The 22,346-nt window shown below is 27.6% G+C and overlaps 1 protein-coding gene across 1 annotated transcript in view; it reads left to right on the plus strand.

Moving 5' to 3' along the window:
• LOC105843652 (uncharacterized) overlaps positions 1–22,346 on the plus strand; it is a 58,718-nt gene that overhangs the window by 32,389 nt on the left and 3,983 nt on the right. Inside the window, exon 5 of the mRNA XM_065809751.1 lies at positions 8,558–8,836. Within this exon, the coding sequence (XP_065665823.1) occupies positions 8,558–8,836 (279 nt within the window). The remainder of the gene's footprint in view (positions 1–8,557; positions 8,837–22,346) is intronic.

The following is a 22,346-nucleotide window of genomic DNA, read 5'->3' on the forward strand; positions in this document are numbered from 1 at the left end:
ATATTAATGAAGATTATGCAAAAGAAACGATGTTAGAAAGAAAGAAGCTTTGGGAAGAAGTTAAACGATTACGAAACGAAGGTAAATTTGCAGTTATTAAATTTGATAAAATTTATTGTAGAGATTTTAGAAAGTAAACGCGCGAAGTTTTATTAAGCGAAGCGCTATTTTAACGATTTTAATTAATGACTAACTTAAAAATAGATTTTGAAAAATTACACTTTAATGTTTTCAATTCAGCAAATGTTTTACTTAATGATATTTCTGACGCTGATTTGCATTTTTTTAACGAAAACAATTTTAGTTCGTCCTTTTTTGAAATAAAAACTTTTAAAAGTGAACTAAAAACGTTAAAGAGTAATTTTACTGTAATACACATTAACATAAGAAGTATAAATAGCAACATGGATAAACTAAAACATTTTCTTATCGAATGCGATTATCTATTCAGTATGATATGCCTAACAGAAACGTGGTGTTCTGACGAATCATGCAGAATAAATTCAAGTTTAGAAATTCCTAACTACAAATTATTATCATCTGAAAGAAAAACTAACAAAAGGGGAGGTGGAATTATAACTTATATTAGGAATGATCAAGTTACCAAAATTAGAGATGACCTTTCGATCTCAGATGCCGATAGTGAGGTTTTTACAATTGAAATAACTAGCAACAAATCAAAAAACATACTGGTCTCCACATGTTACCGGCCACCTGAAGGTGATTTATTTAAATTTTCCAATCATTTAAAACAAATTTTTATAAAAAACAACAATGAGCAAAAAAAAATATTTTGTATTGGAGACATAAACATAGATTGTTTACAATATGATAAACATGCCAATACTAAACTTTTTTTTGACGAAATGCTTCAACATTACATCTTCCCAATTATTAACAAGCCAACTCGAGTAACTCCAACTTCAATCACTGCAATAGACAATATATTAACTAATTCATTGTTTGATACTTCTCTAAAGGCAGGAATAATAAAGGCAGATATATCTGATCATTTTCCTATTTTCTTCTCCTTGACGCAAGATATAAAATCTAATAATAGTTGTAAAATTAAAACTTATAAAAGAAAAATCAACAAATTTGCTATTCAACAATTTAAAGACTCACTGTCGGCAGAAGAGTGGGATAAGGTATACCATGAATGCAATCTTGGGCACACTAACTCTGCTTATAATAACTTCGAAAAAATTTTCCTAAAAAGCTATAATATGCACTTCCCAATTAAAGTAAAATTAATAAAAGAAAAACATTTAAAATGTCCATGGATCACCAAAGGTATTAAAAAATCCTCAAAAAAAAAACAAAAACTTTATATTAAATACTTAAAAAATAGAAATGAGGCAAACCTAAATGTTTACAAACAGTATAAAAACTTGTTTGAAAAAATTAAAAAAAATTCAAAGAAAAACTATTACTCAAATAAAATAAAAAACACAAATGGTGATATTAAGAAAACTTGGGATATCATGAAAGAAATAATTGGGATAAAAACCTGCAAAATAAATAGTTTACCTGCTCAAATTGTCATAGATAATAAAGAGTATGACAATAATAATGCAATTTCAGAAAAATTTAATAGTTTTTTTGTCAACATAGGCCCAAATCTAGCTTCAAAAGTCAATTGTCCAAACAACTCATTTGAAACTTATCTAACTAGTGTCAACAACGAATTAATATTTAAAGAACTAAAAATTGATGAACTCGAAAATGCAATAAACTCTCTTAAAACAAACAAGTCCCCAGGTATAGATGACATTTGCAGTAATATCGTCGTCAATGTTTTTTCGGAGATACGCAAACCTATTTTCGAAATATTTAAATCATCAATTATAACAGGAACTGTACCAGATAAATTAAAAGTAGCTAAAATTGTACCTATTTTTAAAACCGGTGAAACATTTCTAATAAACAATTACAGACCAATCTCAATACTTCCAACCTTTTCTAAAATACTTGAAAAAATAATCTATAATAGATTATATGAATACCTAATTCAAAACAAGTTCTTAAATAAAAAACAATTCGGCTTTCAAGCACAGCACTCAACAGAACATGCAATTTTAGATTTAGTTAATAGCATAAGTGATTCTTTTAATAAAAAGCAATTTGTATTAGGAACTTTTATAGACCTATCCAAAGCATTTGACACAATTAATCATGATATCTTATTAAAAAAAATGGAAAAATACGGAATAAAAAATACTAGCCTAGATTGGTTTAGAAGTTATCTGTGCAACAGACAACAATGTGTTATTTCGAACGATAATAAGTATTCTAATTTACTAAAAATAAAATGCGGAGTTCCCCAAGGTTCCATTCTTGGTCCTCTTTTATTTTTAATTTATATTAATGATCTTCCACAATCACTAAAAAAACTTGATGCAATAATGTTTGCTGATGACACAAATTTATTTTATTCATCAGCATCAATTGAAAATCTCTTTGAATCTGCAAATGATGACCTTGAGAGTCTAAACATTTGGTTTAAAGTAAATAAATTATCTTTAAATCAAGAAAAAACAAAATACATCTTGTTTCATTCCAACCAACAAAAAAACAAAATACCAAGCATGCTACCATTACTAAAAATTGATAACATAAACATCGAAAGAACTGAAACTATTAAATTTCTTGGGATAATTATTGACGAAACGATTTCTTGGAAACCCCATATAAAAACATTAAATACAAAAATATCAAAAAGTATCGGCATACTTTACAAAGTCAAAACTATACTTTCCCAGGAGAATCTGAAAGTTCTCTACTTTTCTTATATACAAAGTTATCTAACATATGCTAATATTGCCTGGGGAAGTACAAATAAATCTAAATTAAGTTCTCTATATACACACCAAAAACACGCATCAAGATTGATTTATAATAAAAATAAATTCACTCATGCCGATCCTTTACTTAAAAACTTGAATGCTTTAAATATCTATCAAATTAACATCTACCAAAATGTTTTATTTATGCTCAAATATAAGCTCGGACTTGTCCCAACTCATTTTACTAATAACTTTTTTCAAACCAACGCCAACAGATATACCACACGAGGAACCGGAAACTTTACATTGCCCATAAAAAAAACAAAATTTTCGAGATTTTCAATTGTATACCGTGGTCCCTATTTATACAACAAAACAATACCTCAAAATATAGAACTTACTAAATTGGATAATCTTATTGCCCTGAAGAAAAAACTAAAAGATCTCATAATTAACAAAACCAATTTTATCGATATGTATTAAATATAAAAGAACAATTAATATAATAAAATGTAAAAAGAACAATTTAAGCCATAAAAATAAATAAAAAAGAAATAAAACATAAAATATAAAAAAATAAATAAATAAAAAATGTTAGCAACTATACATATTTAAATTTTTTCTGAACAGTAGACCTCAAAAAATTAATGTGTGTCTTTACTCTTTAAATTTTTAGTTTATTTTGTATTTTAAAGGTTCTCGATGAAAAGACTTTTCTTAGTCTTCTGCGAGTTTCCTTACAACTACATAGTACTACAAATATATGTTGATATATATTTTCAACAAATAACATATATTTTCAACGACAACGACAAGCAAGTCCCTAGTAGCCCTGTGGTGCGACGGACTTGCGTATATTTTTTAAATGCATGGGTTAATAGCCAGCACATTATATTATAAACCACGAATTTATTATTTTAATTCGCATGAGTTAAAATGTCAAACGCGCATGCGTTAAACAGCATTGTTAACGCTCTTTAGATATTGTAAATATTTGTGGTGGACATTTATATAAACTGGAGACATGTAAATATTATTTGTTTTTGAAATATATAATAATGATTGTTGTAAAAAAAAAAAAAAAAAAAAAAAAAAAAAAAAAAAAAAAAAAGTTTATTATTAACTTTTTTTAAACTTAACATCTAATAAATGGAGTGTAGTTATGCTAGTCTTTAGACACAAGGTAAATGCCTTTAATCACATTGCATATAATCTGCTTTACAGATAAAAACAGTCTACATGATGCCATTCAACACATTTTCAAAATAAACTACTCACCATTTAAATCAATATAATAATTTGTATGAAACCTAAAAGACTATGGTCAAAAGAATTTTCAGTTTATAAAATTTATTATTAATTTTCTGCACTAATTTAATAGATTTTATGTTTTTTTATGCAACATTCTATAGAATTGACAGTAGTTTTTTTCTATCTACTTTTTAAATTTTTTGAATTTATTTTTCAGGTCACTCAAAAGTCTTTTAATATTTTTCGATAATCAAAAACGTTTTGAAAAAAATTGTTTTGCGTTGAGAAAACAAATTTAGTCTGCAATAAAAAAACTTGATCGGATAAAAAACTTTAGATGAATTTGAAATTGTTTTGATAACAAGTTCTAAGCTTGTCTAGAGGTATAAAGTAAAGTCTGGTAATGAGTTGTAAGCTTGTCTAGAGGTATAAAGTAGAGTCAGAGTAAAACAACTTCATTACCAACTCCCTGAAGCGTAATTCATAATACAACTATAAAGTTCCATTTAAATATACTTTTGTTATTTTTAACACAATTTAATACAAAAAAAAAATTAAACTTTTTTGTATGTTCAGTTAACATATAAGAAAATTTAATTTTTTATTTGTTGTTGTGTAAGTTTTAAATGTATAACGTCGTCAAATATTATTGAGAGCATCAACGTTGTTTACGATGAGAACGTAATATTATACTATGTGTGGGCCATATGCCATAGTGCTTATAAGTGGAAAAAAAGTGTGAAACTATATTCCAGTTGATGATTTATATATATGCTGATGATCAGTGTGGCCCACATGTGGAACACATAATGCATCCACATAATAGTTCCACTTAGTATGGTATAATCCTTAAATAAATACATGCTAAATTAGATGAGGCTATTATATAGGCCATACATATAAAGCACACAATCTTGCCTCTTTATGAATTTTAAATTTTAACCAATTGTAAACTACAATCTCATTGCAATGCATTGTAATAAACTCTAGAATATTCCATGATATAATGTGGTTTACAGTTTTGATAATTTTTAATTCATTGTAGTAATGAATATATTTGAAATATGTTATTCAAAATTAACTTTCAATAAATTTTTAAATCAGAGTTACACTTTACGAATAAAAATTTGTTGTTATAATAACGAATTATACTTAAGTCATAATTGTTCTAAACAAAGTTATACTTAACGAAAAAAAACTGTAATCAGAGTTATACTCAACAAAAATAAAAATATCTTAATACGCTGTGTTTGCTATTAGAAAACAATGTTTGATTTTAAAATGGCGGGCAGTGTAAGCAAGCTTTTGTTATTATTGATTTTTTTTCTCTCCATTTTGTTTGTACATGGATTTAACATATGAACTTATTTTTAGTTACTGTTCTAAGACATTGTAAGAATGCTGGATAAAGAATTTGAAGAAAATGTTGCATCTTCATTGCATGATTCTTCAGATTAGTTTTGTGTGCAGAACTAACACAGAATGATTTTTTTAAATTTAATAAAATTTTGTTGCAAATTTAATGGTGAATAAAATTATAAATAAAAGATGATGTTTTTCCATTTAAGTTTTTTAACTGGTATTCCTATACAAATAAGTATACATACAGTATGATACTTTTTTGTATAGGTACATATTTATAATTATTTTTATATTCTATATATAAAAAAGTCTACTGACTTGTTTAAATATGGTATATAAGCAAGTCAGAAGATTTGTTAAAGTATTTGTTAAAACATTGTGGAGGAAAATAATGCGGATTTTGTTCTTATTTAGTGTGGTTTTAATGAAATAAACATTATAGTCACATATGGAACGCACCAACGCTATCCCATAAAGGAGAGAGGTAAATATATGGCTAACATATCCTTAACACACTTGGGCCACATGAAATTTAAACGCAAAAATGAAGAGTGGGTTTCGTTTCTATATTGTGTGGTTTTATTGGGATAAATATTATAGTCACATAAGAACGTACCAAAGCCATTCAATAAAGGAAAGTGGTAAATATATGGTTAACATGCAACAGCCATATATGGCCCACATGAAAATTTCTAAAAACAATAAATGTACACTGACAAGTGTTAATAACACTTGTCAGTGTACATTTATTGTTTTGAAAAAGCCATTTAGAAAGATGTATCAAACTTATTGTATAATATTACGTTCTCATTGTTAATAACATTGATGCTCTCAATGATATTTGACGACGTTATACTTTGAAAATTTACACAACAACAGATAAAGCCGCCATATATTTATTTCAAATAAAATATGTTGTTCAAATAAAAATTTTTTTGTCAAGATATTCACAGAACAAATTTCACTTTGTCATTTCAAAATCGATGTTTCAATCTATCAATAAATCAGAAAAATCTTTTTCGTATAAATTTTTATTTGGTTGTGTTTTGAATAAATAAAAATGAAAACAACAATAATCTTTATTTAGGGGAACCTGTTGTAACTTTGACCACTTTTTGCTTTAAGGCGTTTTTTGTGTAGTCTATTGAGCAAATTTAAATTATTCAAACTATATAATATTCTCTTATATTTTGCTTAAAAATTATACTTAGGACTTTTTTCATTCGACCAAGAAGTATCTTTTACCCCCGTTTTAAAAAAAGAAGTCAATTGGTCAAAGGTACAATACATACATTGTACCTTTGACCGATGCGCGTTGTTCCTTTGACCAAAATGTTATTATTAAAAAATGATGCAATGTTTGAACATCTTTAATATTTCAGCTCGTAATATATTATATAACAACTTCCGGCCAACCTTATGTCAATAAAAAAACAAATCTAACTATTTTGTAAGCAATCCCAATTGTCTAAAAAAATTAGAAAAATCAATCCTTACAATCTTACAAAGACTTGTGTATCAAAGTTACAATACTCAGTCAGTATTACTTATAGTATTACTAATTTTTTCAAATAAAATCAGTTATTATAACTATTTAGAAAAAGTCACATATTTTCTTTAGTTTTTTTTGGTCAAAAGCAAAACATCCTAGTCTGGTCAAAGGTACACGAGATGGGTTTCTTTAACAATTATCGTCTTAATCCCCATTTACGGTCAGACATAATCATCCAAACTTTTCCATAACAAAAAAATGATGCTGGGAAATGTTTATAGTGTCGTAGATGAATAAACAAAAATTTATCACAGTTTTAATATCAGAATTAGATTAACACAAATATTTACTTTTTAAGAGCCAAAATTTATAATTACTTGTGGATCGATACCATCTATCCCAAGTATGATGTTTTACGGTAATAAGAGTCGTCATGGACTATTATTTCAAATGGCACTTCACGTTTTTTTTTAAAAATAATAGTAAGCCAACAAAGTAGAGTGACCAAAGGAACAACGTGGTCAAAGGTACAACATGCTCCCCTTTATGAATTGTTAGAGACGATTTGTAATATTAAAAGTATTACGTTTGTCTTGATTGAAGATTTAAACAATCTATAGATTCTACAAGGAGCAATCGATTATTATGCATCATTAGCTTTATTAATTTAATGGTAATAATGAAAAAACAAATTAAACAAAAAGTTATGAGGTTTTAAGTCATAAATTTTATATATAAATTTGTTGAAGAAATTGTTTCCTAAATTTAGTTATTTTTAACAAAAAATAATTATAACTTCCTCAATTCTTATCTAAATGTCTTTAAAATATCAAAAAAAGAGATAAACACGCCCAATGACTTGATTATGGCTTATTTCTATATATATTTTTTGTTTTTGTTTGTTCTTTATTACAATATTTACTCTACTTATTTGGTAAGTCAAAATAATTGCGCGTTTCTGTTTTTTCAAGTCACAGCATTGGCAGGCAGTGGCGTAGACAGGAATTTTTGGTACTTCAGAAAGGACACTTTCAGTCGTTGTGCAAACTGTAAAGTTTAATTTGTTCATGGGTATGTCAAATGTTTGAATAGAATGTTTTGCAAAAAAAAGATAATTTGTTTAATAAAATCTAATATTTAGCGCTATTATTTGGTTTATTTAAAATGCTCAATAAATGTTCATTAAATGTTAAACCTACATACGTAAAACACTTTACAATATTAAAAAGTTCAAGTTTAAATTATTGTGTTATTATAACCTTAAGAAAATTTTAAATGTACTTTAACAACATTTTCGATCATTAAGTTTAGTTCTTTATTTGTTTAAAGTTTATTTTAGTACTGTGTGCTAGCCAAAAAAATAGCCAAAACAAAATCATGCATAGTTGTGTGCACAAACGGTTACAAAGTAGAAAGAAAATTAAAAATACAAATGAGAGTTTTATAACTATAAGGAAAAAAACTTATTATTGCATTTTTTAAAAAAGGCGAATTTTTATAATTTAGGAGTTAAATTTATAAAAACAAATTTTACGATTAAGGATTCAAATGGATTTAGGTGTCATACTTTTTTTAAACTTTCTTGTGAAAAAGTTATAGCTCAAACCTAAATAGATTCGTCTTATTTTTCAGCTTAAAATTGATGTATGATACTTTTTTTATTTAGCTACGACTGTAATGATGCACAGGGAAGCAAACACTGAGCCTAGTTTCTGGAATAAAACATTAGAAGAATACTTTAAGGGCTTTTACTCGGCAGATAACTATTGGATAGGCTTATACCAACTTGAACGTATTAGTAATAAGTTCACATTAGATATGAAAGTTGTTATGATTACAAAGTCAATGAACGATACCGTGACTGTATACTATCGTGATATTAAACTAAAGAAAATATCAGGTGTTTTTACGCTTAGTTTCAGTGAATTTGATTCAAATAAAGCAAGTAAGTATCCTGCAATTAATCATGCACAAATGTGTTTAATTAAAAAAGGAATATAAAATGTTATAAAAAAATAAAAAATGTTATAGTGAAGATAATTATTTTACAAAATGCGTAATAATTTTCTATTTCTAAAGACAGAAAAAGGCATATTACCTTACTCACTTAAAATGCAAAACGGATTTGGAACGCGCAAACTATTAAATTTTGAGCTCAAAATGTCTTAAGATTAAGTAAAAATAAACTTTTTTTTTTTACGAGTTCATAATTTATTAAGATTATTTCAAATCAAAAAAGTTATTGGCGCTAACATCAGCAGTTTTGTAAATATAAATGGTTAGCGGCTATCCATAAAGTACTTATAGGGGTAGGGGGGTCTTCAAATAGCGTTCGAAAGCGTATGGGACAGGGGGGAGTAAGAACGCGCAATTAAAAAAGAATTCCTTAATAGTGGTTTTTTTTTCTAGTTTTTCACAATTAACAAGTAGTTGTTAATAACTAAATGCTTTTTGAATAAATAACAACTTCAAAAAAAAATGTATGTATATATGTATATATGTATATTTATATATATAAGCACTTAAAAACTATCGAAAGTACAAACTGTCACCATATGGTACTTGCAAATTTGCGGTTTTATGCAATAAACACTCTCAAAACTGCATTTTCCATATCTCCCAAAAAAGTTTTAGTTTGACGCAAAAAAAATTTTTTTAATTATTTAAATAAAAACCTAAAGCTAGGTAAAGTTTTATTTATAATGCGTAAGCAAAAAGCCATTAAAATTGAGTCAGAAACGTAAAGGTGACGACAAATAGTTGCCTTAACACAACTGTCACCTTATAGCTCGTTTTTTAGCACGTTTTGTCGCCATTGAGTATATACAGTGATATATATATATATATATATATATATATATATATATATATATATATATATATATATATATATATATATATATATATATATATATATATATATATATATATATATATATATATATTTAGGGCTTGCAAAATTATCGCGTTAAAGCGCTAATAATTTTTCGCAAGTTAACAATATTAACGCAGATCAAATCTTTTAACTCATAAATTGTTTTGGCTTTAGATTAGAAAATATCATAAATTATTAGCAGCCGTGGTGCAGTGGTTGGAGTTCTAGCTCAGAACCCAGAGGTCCTGGGATTGACCCCGACTCTAGCCCAATATACGACATTGGTAAGGAAGGAGACGTGAACTTCTAGTTAAATGCTCTCCCGCAGTGCTCTGTGATAAGACCGTAAGGACTTCTTGGAGCACCTAAAAACTGAAAAAAATATATATATTTTTGGCGATACTGATTTTGATTAACATCAAAAAATAACTTTTGAGCAATAATGAAATTTCTGTACCACTTTCTAATATCTAATCAATGTTTACTCACGTGATGACGCCATTTTATTATATTTGTCTCAAATTTGTCTCTCTAACCTTATACTTTTTTTTTTCAAAATTGTTTTGATCGCGTTGTTATTTTGTCAATTAATTTATTAAATTTCCCAAATTTTAATATCTTATCCTAATGAAATTTATTTATTAATAATTTAAATTATGGTTTCAAACAGCAATCAATCTATCCTCAACGGAGCTTTTATTTTTAAAGACGAGTTAAAATGAATTGGTTATCTGTAAATATTGTTCCAAGGAATTTGCATTTCACCGGTCTAACAACGCTTCGGCATCATTTGAACAAATTTCTGCAGATAAATCAAAGGAAATTACGGAAGCCATTGTTTGCTGGATTGCCAGTAGCTGTCGACATCTCAACATTGTTACAGATCCAGGTTTGACGGATGTTATTCAAACAGCAACGTCCGACTACAGCTACAATCTTCATACAATCAGCTACAATTTAAAAAAATGCAAACACTCTATGAAGATGAGAAGAAAAAGAAAAAAAAAACTCGTAAACATGGCTACTAGTATAGCAAGTACCTTATCATTGGTCTTCAATGGGTAGTGTCAGTTACCTTGGTTTAACATGCTATTTAATAGATAACAACTGGATGTTGAACTTATCTGCCTTAGGTGTTCATTAAACATTGGACCAACACACCAGTGACAATGTTTCAACCCACATCAGAAATATTGCCGATGAATGGAGATTATTTAAAAAAATATTTTCTATTTGTACTGATAACGGTAGAAACATTGTAAAGGCTGTATCAGGTTTTCCCTTCAAACATCTTCCATGTTTCGCACATACCGTTCAGCTAATTATAAAATCTGCCATTGAGGAGGCTGCATTTAACAAAGCACTAGCTAAATGTCACAGAATTGTTGGACATTTTAAACATAGTCCAGCAAATAATATGGAATTACATGAAAACCAGATTGACCTCGACCTGCGACAAGAAATTCTAATTCAGCATGTTGTTACAAGGTGGAATAGCATGTATGATATGCTGAGACGTATGTTGAAACATAGAAAAGTCATCACAGTAACACTTGATGAGCAAAACCATCGCTTACAGACTTTGGCAGAAAGAGAGTGGGAATAAATGGAAAAAAATTGCTGATGTTTTGCAACCATGCAAAGTGGCTTCAGAATTGTTAGGTGGTAACAAATACGTATCTAGTTCGGTGGTTTTATCAATTACATGCCACTTATCTCGTGAAATGGTAATTCAAGACAATTCAATGGATAATCCTCGTTACATCGCGCTATTTAAAGAAAAATTTGTAATCGAAATGGAGCGCAGGTTTAATGATTTTTCGAATGATAGTTGGTTGCAAATCTCATCAGCATTAGATTCAAGATTTAAAAATTTATTGTTTATAGCTTCAAATGAAAGATCAAATGTCTGACAGAGATTATCAAAGCTTTTTGAATCTGTTCCAGAGCTCAGACCAGTATCAATAGAACAAGAAGCAAAAGTGGTAAACATTTTGTAGTAATAAATTTGATATTGTTTTTTTATTGAATTATTCTAATGACATAATAATGGATTCAAAATTGCATTTATTAAAATAATCTTTTTTTATAGATAAAGTTCTATGAGTACTATAATATTAATCAAAATAGTTAGATAATGTCTATATTCTTTATTAATGGTAATATTTAAATAATTATTTTGCAATAGGCATGAGAAAAAAAGCCTAAAATGGTGTTCAATCTACAAGATCTGGATGAAGCTGATTCCCCAAGTGAAAATGAAGCGAGTCGATATTGAAAAGAACCCTGCGCCAAAATAGATTCAGATACTCTTCAGTGGTGGAAGCTACATCAAGGTTCATATTCTCGATTAGCAACAATTTCGAAGAAATATTTGGCAGTTCCAGCGAATACAGTTCCATACGTAAGACTGTTTTAAACCGCTGGATTCATTGCAGACAAGAACAGATCATCATTGCTGCCAGATTCAATGTACATGTTATTATGTTATATATATTGTGTTATATTGTATTTTATTGTATTTTATTGTATTTTATTGTATTTTATTGTATTTTATTGTATTTTATTGTATTTTATTGTATTTTATTGTATTTTATTGTATTTTATTGTATTACATATGAAAATCATTTATATTATTTTTATTGTCATATGGTATTCATTTATTGTTATATGTTTTATCAAAATATTTTCCACTTAGTGATTTGTAAAAGTTCTTCTTTGACCAACGTGTTGCAACTTTGAACAAATTCAGTCGTTTTTAGGCAAGTAGGTTAGTTTTGAAGGTCATACTACATTACTTACGTGTATGTACGTACATAACAACATATGTGCATATAAAACATTTTTATGAACACAAGTAAGCACATAGACATATACAAATAAAACAAATTCGTACATATTACATACATACACATAGATATATAAATACATACATACATAAATATATACAAGCACGCACACATACATACACACACTCCTACATACAAACATACATACATACATACATACATACATACATACATACATACATACATACATACATACATACATACATACATACATACATACATACATACATACATACATACATACATACATACATACATACATACATACATACATACATACATACATACATACATACATACATACATACATACATACATACATAAATACATACATAAATACATACATACATACATACATACATACATACATACATACATACATACATACATACATACATACATGCATACATACATACATACATACATACATACATACATACATACACACACACATACACACACACATACAAACATACACACACACATACACACATACATACACACAAACAAACATACATACAAACATAAATACATATATATATATATATATATATATATATATATATATATATATATTTATGTATATATATATATATATATATATATATATATATATATATATATATATATATATATATATATATATAAAAGTTAGATCATTATTTTTTACTAAACTGTTCTTTAAGAACATTGAGCACTCGATTTGTAAAATACACTAACATAATTTACATATACTGCAACTAGCGATGAAAATCGCCAAAGTTCACCAAATGGTGCTAGACGATCGCCGAATTAAAGTGAGAGAGATAGCAGAGGTTATGAACATATCAAAATAACGTGTTTGTCATATATAACATGAAAATTGGCTCCAAAAAAAGCAAAAACTGTTTTTTCGGCTGGAAAAGTGGTGGCGACTGTTTTTTGGGATAATCGTGAAGTTATTTTAATTGATTATCTTCAAAAAGGAAAAAACCATTACAGGAGCATACTACGCATCATTGCTTGACAAGCTAAAGGAACAACTTGCGGAAAAACGGCCACATTTGCAGAAAAAGAAAATCCTTTTGCACCAAGACAACGCACCGGTTGCCATGGAGAAAATCCACGAATTACGGTTTGAACTAAAAGTTTTCATTAAATGAAGAGTCAATCACCTTCGTGAACAATTATTTTGCAGTGAAAATTGCCGAGTACTATTTGGACAGGTTACAGAGATGGGAGCATCACTGGGAAAAGTGTGTAGAATTACAAGGAGATTATGTTGAAAAATAAAAAATAAAATTTCGGAAAAATGTCTTTTATCTTTGTTAGATTGGAAACTTTTCACAGAATCAGAACACGGAGCAAGTTATTGTTCTAATGTTTCTTAGATGTTATACAACTTTTTATTCTTTTTAGTAATTTTTACATAGTATAAAGATTATAAAGAAGAAAAATACAACTAAAGAGTAATTTTATAAATTTTATAAATAGTGAATAAAATATTTTTATAAATAATAAAACAGAAAATACGTTTAAATTGTTGTCTTGTATTACTTATCGCTAAAAGCTTAAGGTCATAACTCAACAACTAAAAAAAATAGTAAATATGATTTTTTTAAAAATATTTAGTTAACAATAAGTTGTTGTTTAAAGTAACCATAATTATCGTGTACTTTAAATAAATATAAATATTTTCATATTCAACTAAACCATAATAAACTCATTTTTTTATACACCTACCATTACTTAATTAATAAAGTCACATCTACATTACCAAGTTATTAAAAATTCAATGAATTTTATTTGAGAGGAATGTGAAATGTTAAAAACTTGTTACGAAGATAAAATTATTTTAACTCGCTAACCTCATCTCTTTAATTCGCTAACCTCATCTCTTTAGTAGCTTTTGAACATAACTTTTACTATGCAGAGATTAGGGTCGTGTACAGGACTTGGGGGCCCCAAGCATCCTTTAAATTTGGAATTAAATTAAAAGATACTTGAGACTCCTTACACCCACTTCACCACACTCTCAGTTTTTGATACTATTACAAAAAAGAGGGTTTTACAAAAATTTCTTGAATTGTGAAATAAGCAGTGATTTCACGAATCACAAAACCAAAAATATTATAAAAAACAACTCTTTGAAATGTGGCCTTCACTCCTAAGTCTGTTTTTATTGATTCTGTGATATGTTTATCACTTTAAATCGCTCCCCAGCAATATTTTTCCTTTTCATTTTTTGGTGGATTCAGAACTGATTTTTTCAGTGTATGCAGCTAATTTTGCTTCTTCAAAAATTGCATGTCGTTCCTCCAGAACAGATTTCAGTTAACTGATCAATGTTTTAATTTTTTTTTTACCTCAATATCAATATCAAGTTGGTTTTCTTGCCTAAATGACCTGGTTCAAGCTCTAAATCACTTCCAAAGATTCATTAATTTGGCTGATTATAAAAAGAGTAAATGCTGTCAACTCTCTAAGTCCATTGTGTTCCACATTGCCCATCCAAAGACACACGATGGAGCCACCTTTGCAATATTTCCCAGCGCTGTGGACTAGCACAGAAGATTTTATATATGGTATGAATAGTTTCAAAGAATCAGTACCTGTACACCTTAAGGCAGCATTATGTCCTCACAAATTTAATTAATGAAAACTACAAAGTGAAGGTATAGACACTGGGCTCTTCTTTAGTAGGATTACTTGAACACCCTTGTATTTTTATGACATTTTGGATCCAAGTTGGTTAGTTTTATTATCGTCAAAATGCGTATACAAAATCGTCAATATATATAAAAAATTATAATTTTTTGGTAAAATTTGATTTTTTTTGCATAATGTCATCTCCGCGTAGTAAGAGTTATGTTAATAAAAGTTGTGGTAGCTATGACTACTACAACTTTTTGAAATAATATTGATTTATACATATATAACAAATACTTTGCAGTTTTGTTTATTTTGTATTGTTAATTTAAATTATTATTTAATATTATTTTAACAAAATCATAACTTATTTTAAATTATAATATAATATATAAACTATAAAAAGATATATCAGCTTTTTAAAACATGAAGAGCTTACAGCTCTTTATAATCAGCTTATTAAAATCTGTCATCTCGCAAAGAAGGATTTTCAGATGAAAGCCTGAATAGGGAAAACTTAGCATCAACCATTTTTAAAACTTTGAATTTTCACTTAAATTATGTAATTAGACGGTCTATGTGCCACGTTGAAAATAAATAATTTACAAATTAATTGTCGTGGGAAAGAGTAGTATGTAATGGTTGATTAATTGATTGGTTGGTTGATTAATGGTTGCTTGATTAATTGATTCTAATGGATTTTCGAATCTAAATAAAGAATAATATTTCTAACAAAACCTTTTTAATCTTTTTATTTCACTAGAAATTCCGTTTCTGAATCTACATTTCCTGCGACTAGCTCTACTTTAGCCAAAGTATCATTGTAAAACGAGCAAATGCAACCTAGATCATCTAAAAGTTGTCAAATAAGGATAACTACTACTACTACTACAATGATAATTGACTACGACTGGAAATTGTAACAAAAAGAAAAACAAGATCATTCTTTGATCTCACAAATTTTTTTAAACAATTCAAAAACCTATATGCTTTTTTCCCTAGTGTTCTTTCAAACTCAAAGCCCCCTAATGAATAAAAGGAGCTAGATGCAAAATCTTCCAATTGAGATAATAGCATTGATAAATTGTTTTGCTACAATAAATTTTGATGAGATTACTCAATTTCCTCCAGTCGTTTTTGTTTACTCCATTAAAGAAGCACCTTGAACAAATTTATTAGGTGAATTTGACAGGTTGTTTTTGATAACTTCTTACTTTTTCTCTTTGTTTAAGAACCAATGGCCAGAGTACTGAGTTATTTTCAATGCTTGATTTAAAAAATTTCTTTGGCTTTAAATTCATCATTGAACTATTCATCAGTTTTATTTTCAAAGGAAGAAAGAGATCTTCATTATCCTCAAGACATTCATCGTTATCATGTAACGACAACTCTACTTTCCTATTTCTTAGTATAATTTTTTTCATGAGTCTTTAAAAGGTCAAGAAATTCTCAAGAATGACTGGAGTTGTCACTTGTGGTCCACTTTTTGGTGCAATAAAATTAGGTGCTTTTTATATAAAACGCTTTTTTTTTTTTTAATAAAAATTTATTCAAGTCGTTAACCATAATAAAAATACAAACAGTCGGGGCAAGAAGAAGACACAATTGGTATTATAAATAACCCCTTATTCTTTACCATAAATAAAAAACGACAAAAATTAAAAAACGTAACACTATATAATATAAAACGTTTTTCTAAAGACTTATTAAATCAAAAATCATCGGTCCTAAAGTCTTACTTTAACTTTTTGTTTTTGTATTTGTTAAGAAAAATTAAAAAAAAAAGAAAAAAAAAGTAATTAGTTCAAAGAAATTATATTACTAAAAAGCATTCAAGCAAATACGCATAATCCTGAAGTTTTCCTTTTACTCCAGCATATACCTTGAAATATGTGAATAATTTCTATTAAATATAATTTTATATATATATATATATCTTTTTATTAAAAAAAAAAAGAAAAAAAAAAGAACTGAAACAGTTACAAGTGGCACAATCCTTTTCTAAGATTGTCAAGCCCATAATAACAAACCACTAATTGTTGGGTAAGTTTAACAGTAGCAATAATTAAAACTTCAGAAAAAGCTGAGCGCTACGTCGTTCATCAGTAGTTTTTGCTTCAATTTGTTCTTAAACTCATTAAGCGTAGCAATTGTTTTAAGTTCATAAATTAATATTTTATTCCATAACTTTGGCCCTCTGGTAGAAATTGAAAATTCAGTTGCCGCAAAATAACTTTTGGGTTGAATATAACTGTTATTTGAAAATCTGGTTAGATGTCTATTCTGATTTATTTTGAATAGTGGGAAAATATTTTAGGTGATATATTTTTATCAATTTTGAACATAAATGTAAGAACTTGATAGACATTTTAGTGAAAAACATTCATTGTATTTGAATTAACAAATAATGCTTAGGAGTGTGTATAACGGCCCGCATTGAATATGACTATGATTGTATGATTTTGTTTGTTAAATAGTTTTTTTATTTTATTTTTGTTTGCACTGCAGCAAGCAATGTTTGCATAATTAAGTTGGCGATGAATGAACGAGAAAAATAAAAGCTTTAAGCAAGATTTAAAAAAGGCTTTGCTCTGCAAAGCAGGCCTATGTTCATTGAGATTGTATTTTCGAGATATTGTATGTGATCTCTCCACGTCATATTTTATCAAGAAGCAGGCCGAAAAATTTTAAAATGGTTTCTCTTCTTAGGTCCTGATCGGCTATACAAAGGTTTGGAAGTTTTAAGGGAATTTTATCTCAGTCATAAAAACAATGGAAAAAACTGTACTTTGTTTTGGTTACATTTAGAGATTTATTTGTATTAAACCATTCAATAAGATTTAATGGCTCTTTGCTTATTGACTTAAACAGAATATTTATATCATTATGCGCATAAATTGATTTGTGTCGTCTGCAAATAAAATTGCATCTAGTTCAGTACAAGCTTTGCTTAAATCATTAATAAAATTGAGAAATAGGAGTGGTCCGAATATAGATCCCTGAGGAATCCCACATGTTATGTAGATATTGGTCATTTTATCTTCATTTTAAGAAATGTATTGTTTTCTATTTGACAAATAACTTTTAAACCACGCAATATTTATATGTTTAATACCATAGTTTTCTAATTTTTTTAATAAACTCTAATGATTGACAGTGTCGAAAGCCTTGCTGAGATCAATAAATACACCTAATGTATATTTATTTTCATCAAATGATTTAAAGATACCATGAACAAGATGAACAATAGCCTGATAAGTAGAGTGGCTCTTTTAAAACCCAAATTGCTTACTATAGAGAATGTTTCGGAATGCATGTTGAAAAGAACGCTTCGGAATTCATGTTTGACGAAACTTGCATTTTGAGTTTTTGCACTGATAACATTCGCTATTTTGACTTGCTAAAGCTTCGCTTAAAACTTTAAGGCACTTTTACGCCTAATTTGCGCTAAAAAAAAATTGAAAAAATAAAATTCAAGGTTTGATTCGCTGTTATTAATTAATTTATTCGCTGCTCATTATCAAAGTAAAGGTTATGTTGCTTCCTAGTTTGCTTTGCTGCTTTTATACTATCAGCAGCTTTCAATATTTTGAGTATTTCATATTTATTAAGACACTCCCCACCGCATATTTTTTTGTTTTTTTGTGTCAACGTGTTGGATGCGAAACATTTGCTGAAAAGCTGGAGCAAGCAATTGGGCCAATTGCAATTTTTTTTCAACTTCTTTAAAACATTCTTATAAATAGCCGCAGTTTTATTGAAGGTTGGTTGCAGGCGAGTTGACTGTGGAGCTGACTCTGGATATGCTGCTATACAACGTAGGCTGATATTAAATGTAGATTCAGATGGCAGTGACTAAGATGGTGTAGCTAGTTGTGCTAATGGTAGTGTTACTAGCATTGATTCTGGTGGTTGGGATGAATAAACCTCAGTTTAAAATGAAAGTGTTTAGAGTTACTATTTGCGTGCGTTTAAAAACATCACCAGAGCTAAAAAGTTTTGCATACAATTTACTAAAACTTTCTTTTGACGATTTGCTGATTTTTATCTCTGCATAAAACTCTTGAAGTAATTTCCGCCGAGTTTCTTTTAACATGGAAATAAATACCAACATCTAATGGTTGCAGAATATGTGACGAATGAGCTGGTAAACAAATTAACAAGATATTGTCTTTAATACAAATAAGTGCAACCCGATAGGTAACATGAATCAAGTGTCCATCCAAGTCTAAAATATGAGTACCTATAACTGGATAACCAAAGTTCAATTTATTTAGATAAATAATGAGTTAGTTAAACTTATTTTCAACAAATCAACTAAACAATTTTGCTGGCCTTTATTTTATGGAGGGAACGTTTCTGCTAGTACGCAAGATCACTAAATAAATCAAAAGAATTAAATAACAATGAAACAAACATCTACAGATATTATTTATTAACTTTGACAAAAAAATTTGTTTATAATTAACATTATTAACTAGTACTTTTAAAAAAAAATTTATCATTTGTAATCATTTATATCATTTGTAAAAAAACATCATTTGTAAAAATCGTTTGTAAAAAATTTTTTTTATTATTTGTAGCTTTATTGTAATATATAGCTAATTAAACTTAATATAAAATTACCAAAAACTAGCACATTTTGCCCATTTTTCCAGGGTCAAACCAATGATCTTTTTTAAAAACTTTCTTAAAAACTTTCTTAATTTTTCTTAAAAACTTTCTTAAAATTATTAAAAACTTCTCTTCTAATTCTCTATTAAAGTTAGAAATCAATAATTAATAGTTAATTAATTAATTAATTACTGTAGATTATTGATACATAATTAATCAACATATGCACATATATTTTTTATTATTTTAAATGATGATCTTCTTTTTAAGAAATTTATTTTTATTTTTTGTTTATTAATCCTTTACTTTTACTTTTTACTCTTTATTTGTTTTTACCGAATTTTTTTTTGACAATAAAAAGTTAAAACCCTTAGTTAATAATATCGTAGTTCTCCTCATTGTAGTTGAACTGCATTATGTATTAACTGCATTATGTATTAACTGCATTATGTATTAACTGCATTATGTATTAACTGCATTATGTATTAACTGCATTATGTATTAACTGCATTATGTATTAACTGCATTATTGTTTCATTCTATCATAAACAAATTGCAGCAAAAAATATAACTTTTATTGTGTTTTTAGTCATTTTTGGTTGCTACTGTAATTTAATGTGGAGTGTTTTAATTCAGGTCTTAAAATATATTGATATAAATATACTAAAAAATATATTAAAAGAGATACATTAGACCTATAATAGAAAGCCAACACTTTTATCACCATAATCACAAGTCTTAGATAATTTTTTTATGGAGGTTTACATGGTCTTAGGTTGTTTTTTTTTGTGCATGTTTTTTCGAGGCATATTTTATATTAGAATTGATTTATAATAATCGTTTATGATATCATCGTTTAAATTTAAAATTTAAACGATGATATCATAAAAATTTATTGGTCATTTCAGACATATTCATTTAATAAAAACCCTACATACCAATCTAATAACTGGCGTATTTCATTCAAACCCATAGTTCGCCCTTTTCATTTTTAACTTATAACTTTTTACCGGGAATAGCAAATTTAATTTAAAAAAAAGATTCTTGTCCGGCAAATTTCACTTTCGAGAGTTTTATGCCCATTAAAAAAAAGAATTGTTACGCGACCAAAATTTTAACCATTCATATAAAAAAGTTATTTATTTTGTATTAAAATTTTGTATCATCTTATTCAGAAAGGGTTCTCCACAATACGATCAAAAAATATTTGCAAAATGTTTAAAGGTTAAAGGTTCTTCACAATACGATCAAAAAATATTTGCAAAATGTTTATTCAATAAGTAGAAGCAGAAGCTCCTTAAAGCAAAAACAACTTATGAACTTAACCTTGACAGAATATGATGAAAATGTTGTAAATACAATAATGATATAATTTAGAAAAACCACTGCGAAGTTAAGTTTGATGATTCCATGGAGACGAACTACTTTATTTGTTCTTTAGCCGGAAAAACATGAGGTTACAATGAGTTTTAAGGGAACTAAATAAGCAACTGCAAAACAGGTAACTGTCACAAGTTGTGGCACTTTATTTACCAATTGAAAATAACCTTTTCCTTTTAGAAAATAATAGTTATTTCAGGTACAAATTACACTACTTAATGGAAACAAGTATTGCATTATCTATCGAAAACTGCTCATTTCATTTATATTTGAAAAACTTGTCAATTCCCAATGGCTTACCTAGCAAATTGAACACTTTACTTATAAGTAGCAACTAAAACTTCTACTAAAAAAGTTCATATTATATTTATTAAAAAAAATCAAATTCTATTTTTTATTCCTAAAGTATATGCATCTATTTGTTGTAACACTAAGTTAAAAGCTTTATACTTGAATGGTTGTTAACATCTCATTATCGAAGCACTGAATTCCTAAGATTTCTCACAAAAGGTCTGACTAAAAACAATGGTCAAAGAGGGTGATCACTTGTTTTAGCAACTTTTTTGAATAATCTGAGGCAGATGCATTTCAAGACGATTTTAGGTTTGATTTGAACATGGGCGCTTTTGACGTTTCCCTAAAATAATTATTAGGAAATCACCTTATTCAGCTTTTATGGAGAACCTATTAACTTAGATTTTCTGAGTCACAAGCTGAAGAAAGAGCAATTCAATTATATAAACTAGTTATTCAGTTTTCTCTAGTATTCTGCGGATTATTTTTAAGAGAAGGTTTAATTAAAGCAAAAATCTCGAAAGCATATCACAAAGTTTGATAAAAAAAATATTTCATAAAAAACAATGTGCAAACACAATAAAAATCAAAAAATTTTAAATGTTGGGAACAGTTTATGCTTAAAATTATGTCAATTATTTAAACATAAATTAAACACCAATAATTCAAATAATTATTTGAATTATTGGTGTATAAATGTATGAAATAATAAACCATTTATCTTGTTATTTTCCCTGTTACTAAAGCATGATGAATGAAATATAAGAAAAATTTATAAATGCAATAAGAATTATTTTTTATTGGGTAATATTTTT

The sequence above is a fragment of the Hydra vulgaris genome, chromosome 11 (assembly GCF_038396675.1).
Source record: "Hydra vulgaris chromosome 11, alternate assembly HydraT2T_AEP".
Taxonomy (NCBI): domain Eukaryota; kingdom Metazoa; phylum Cnidaria; class Hydrozoa; order Anthoathecata; family Hydridae; genus Hydra; species Hydra vulgaris.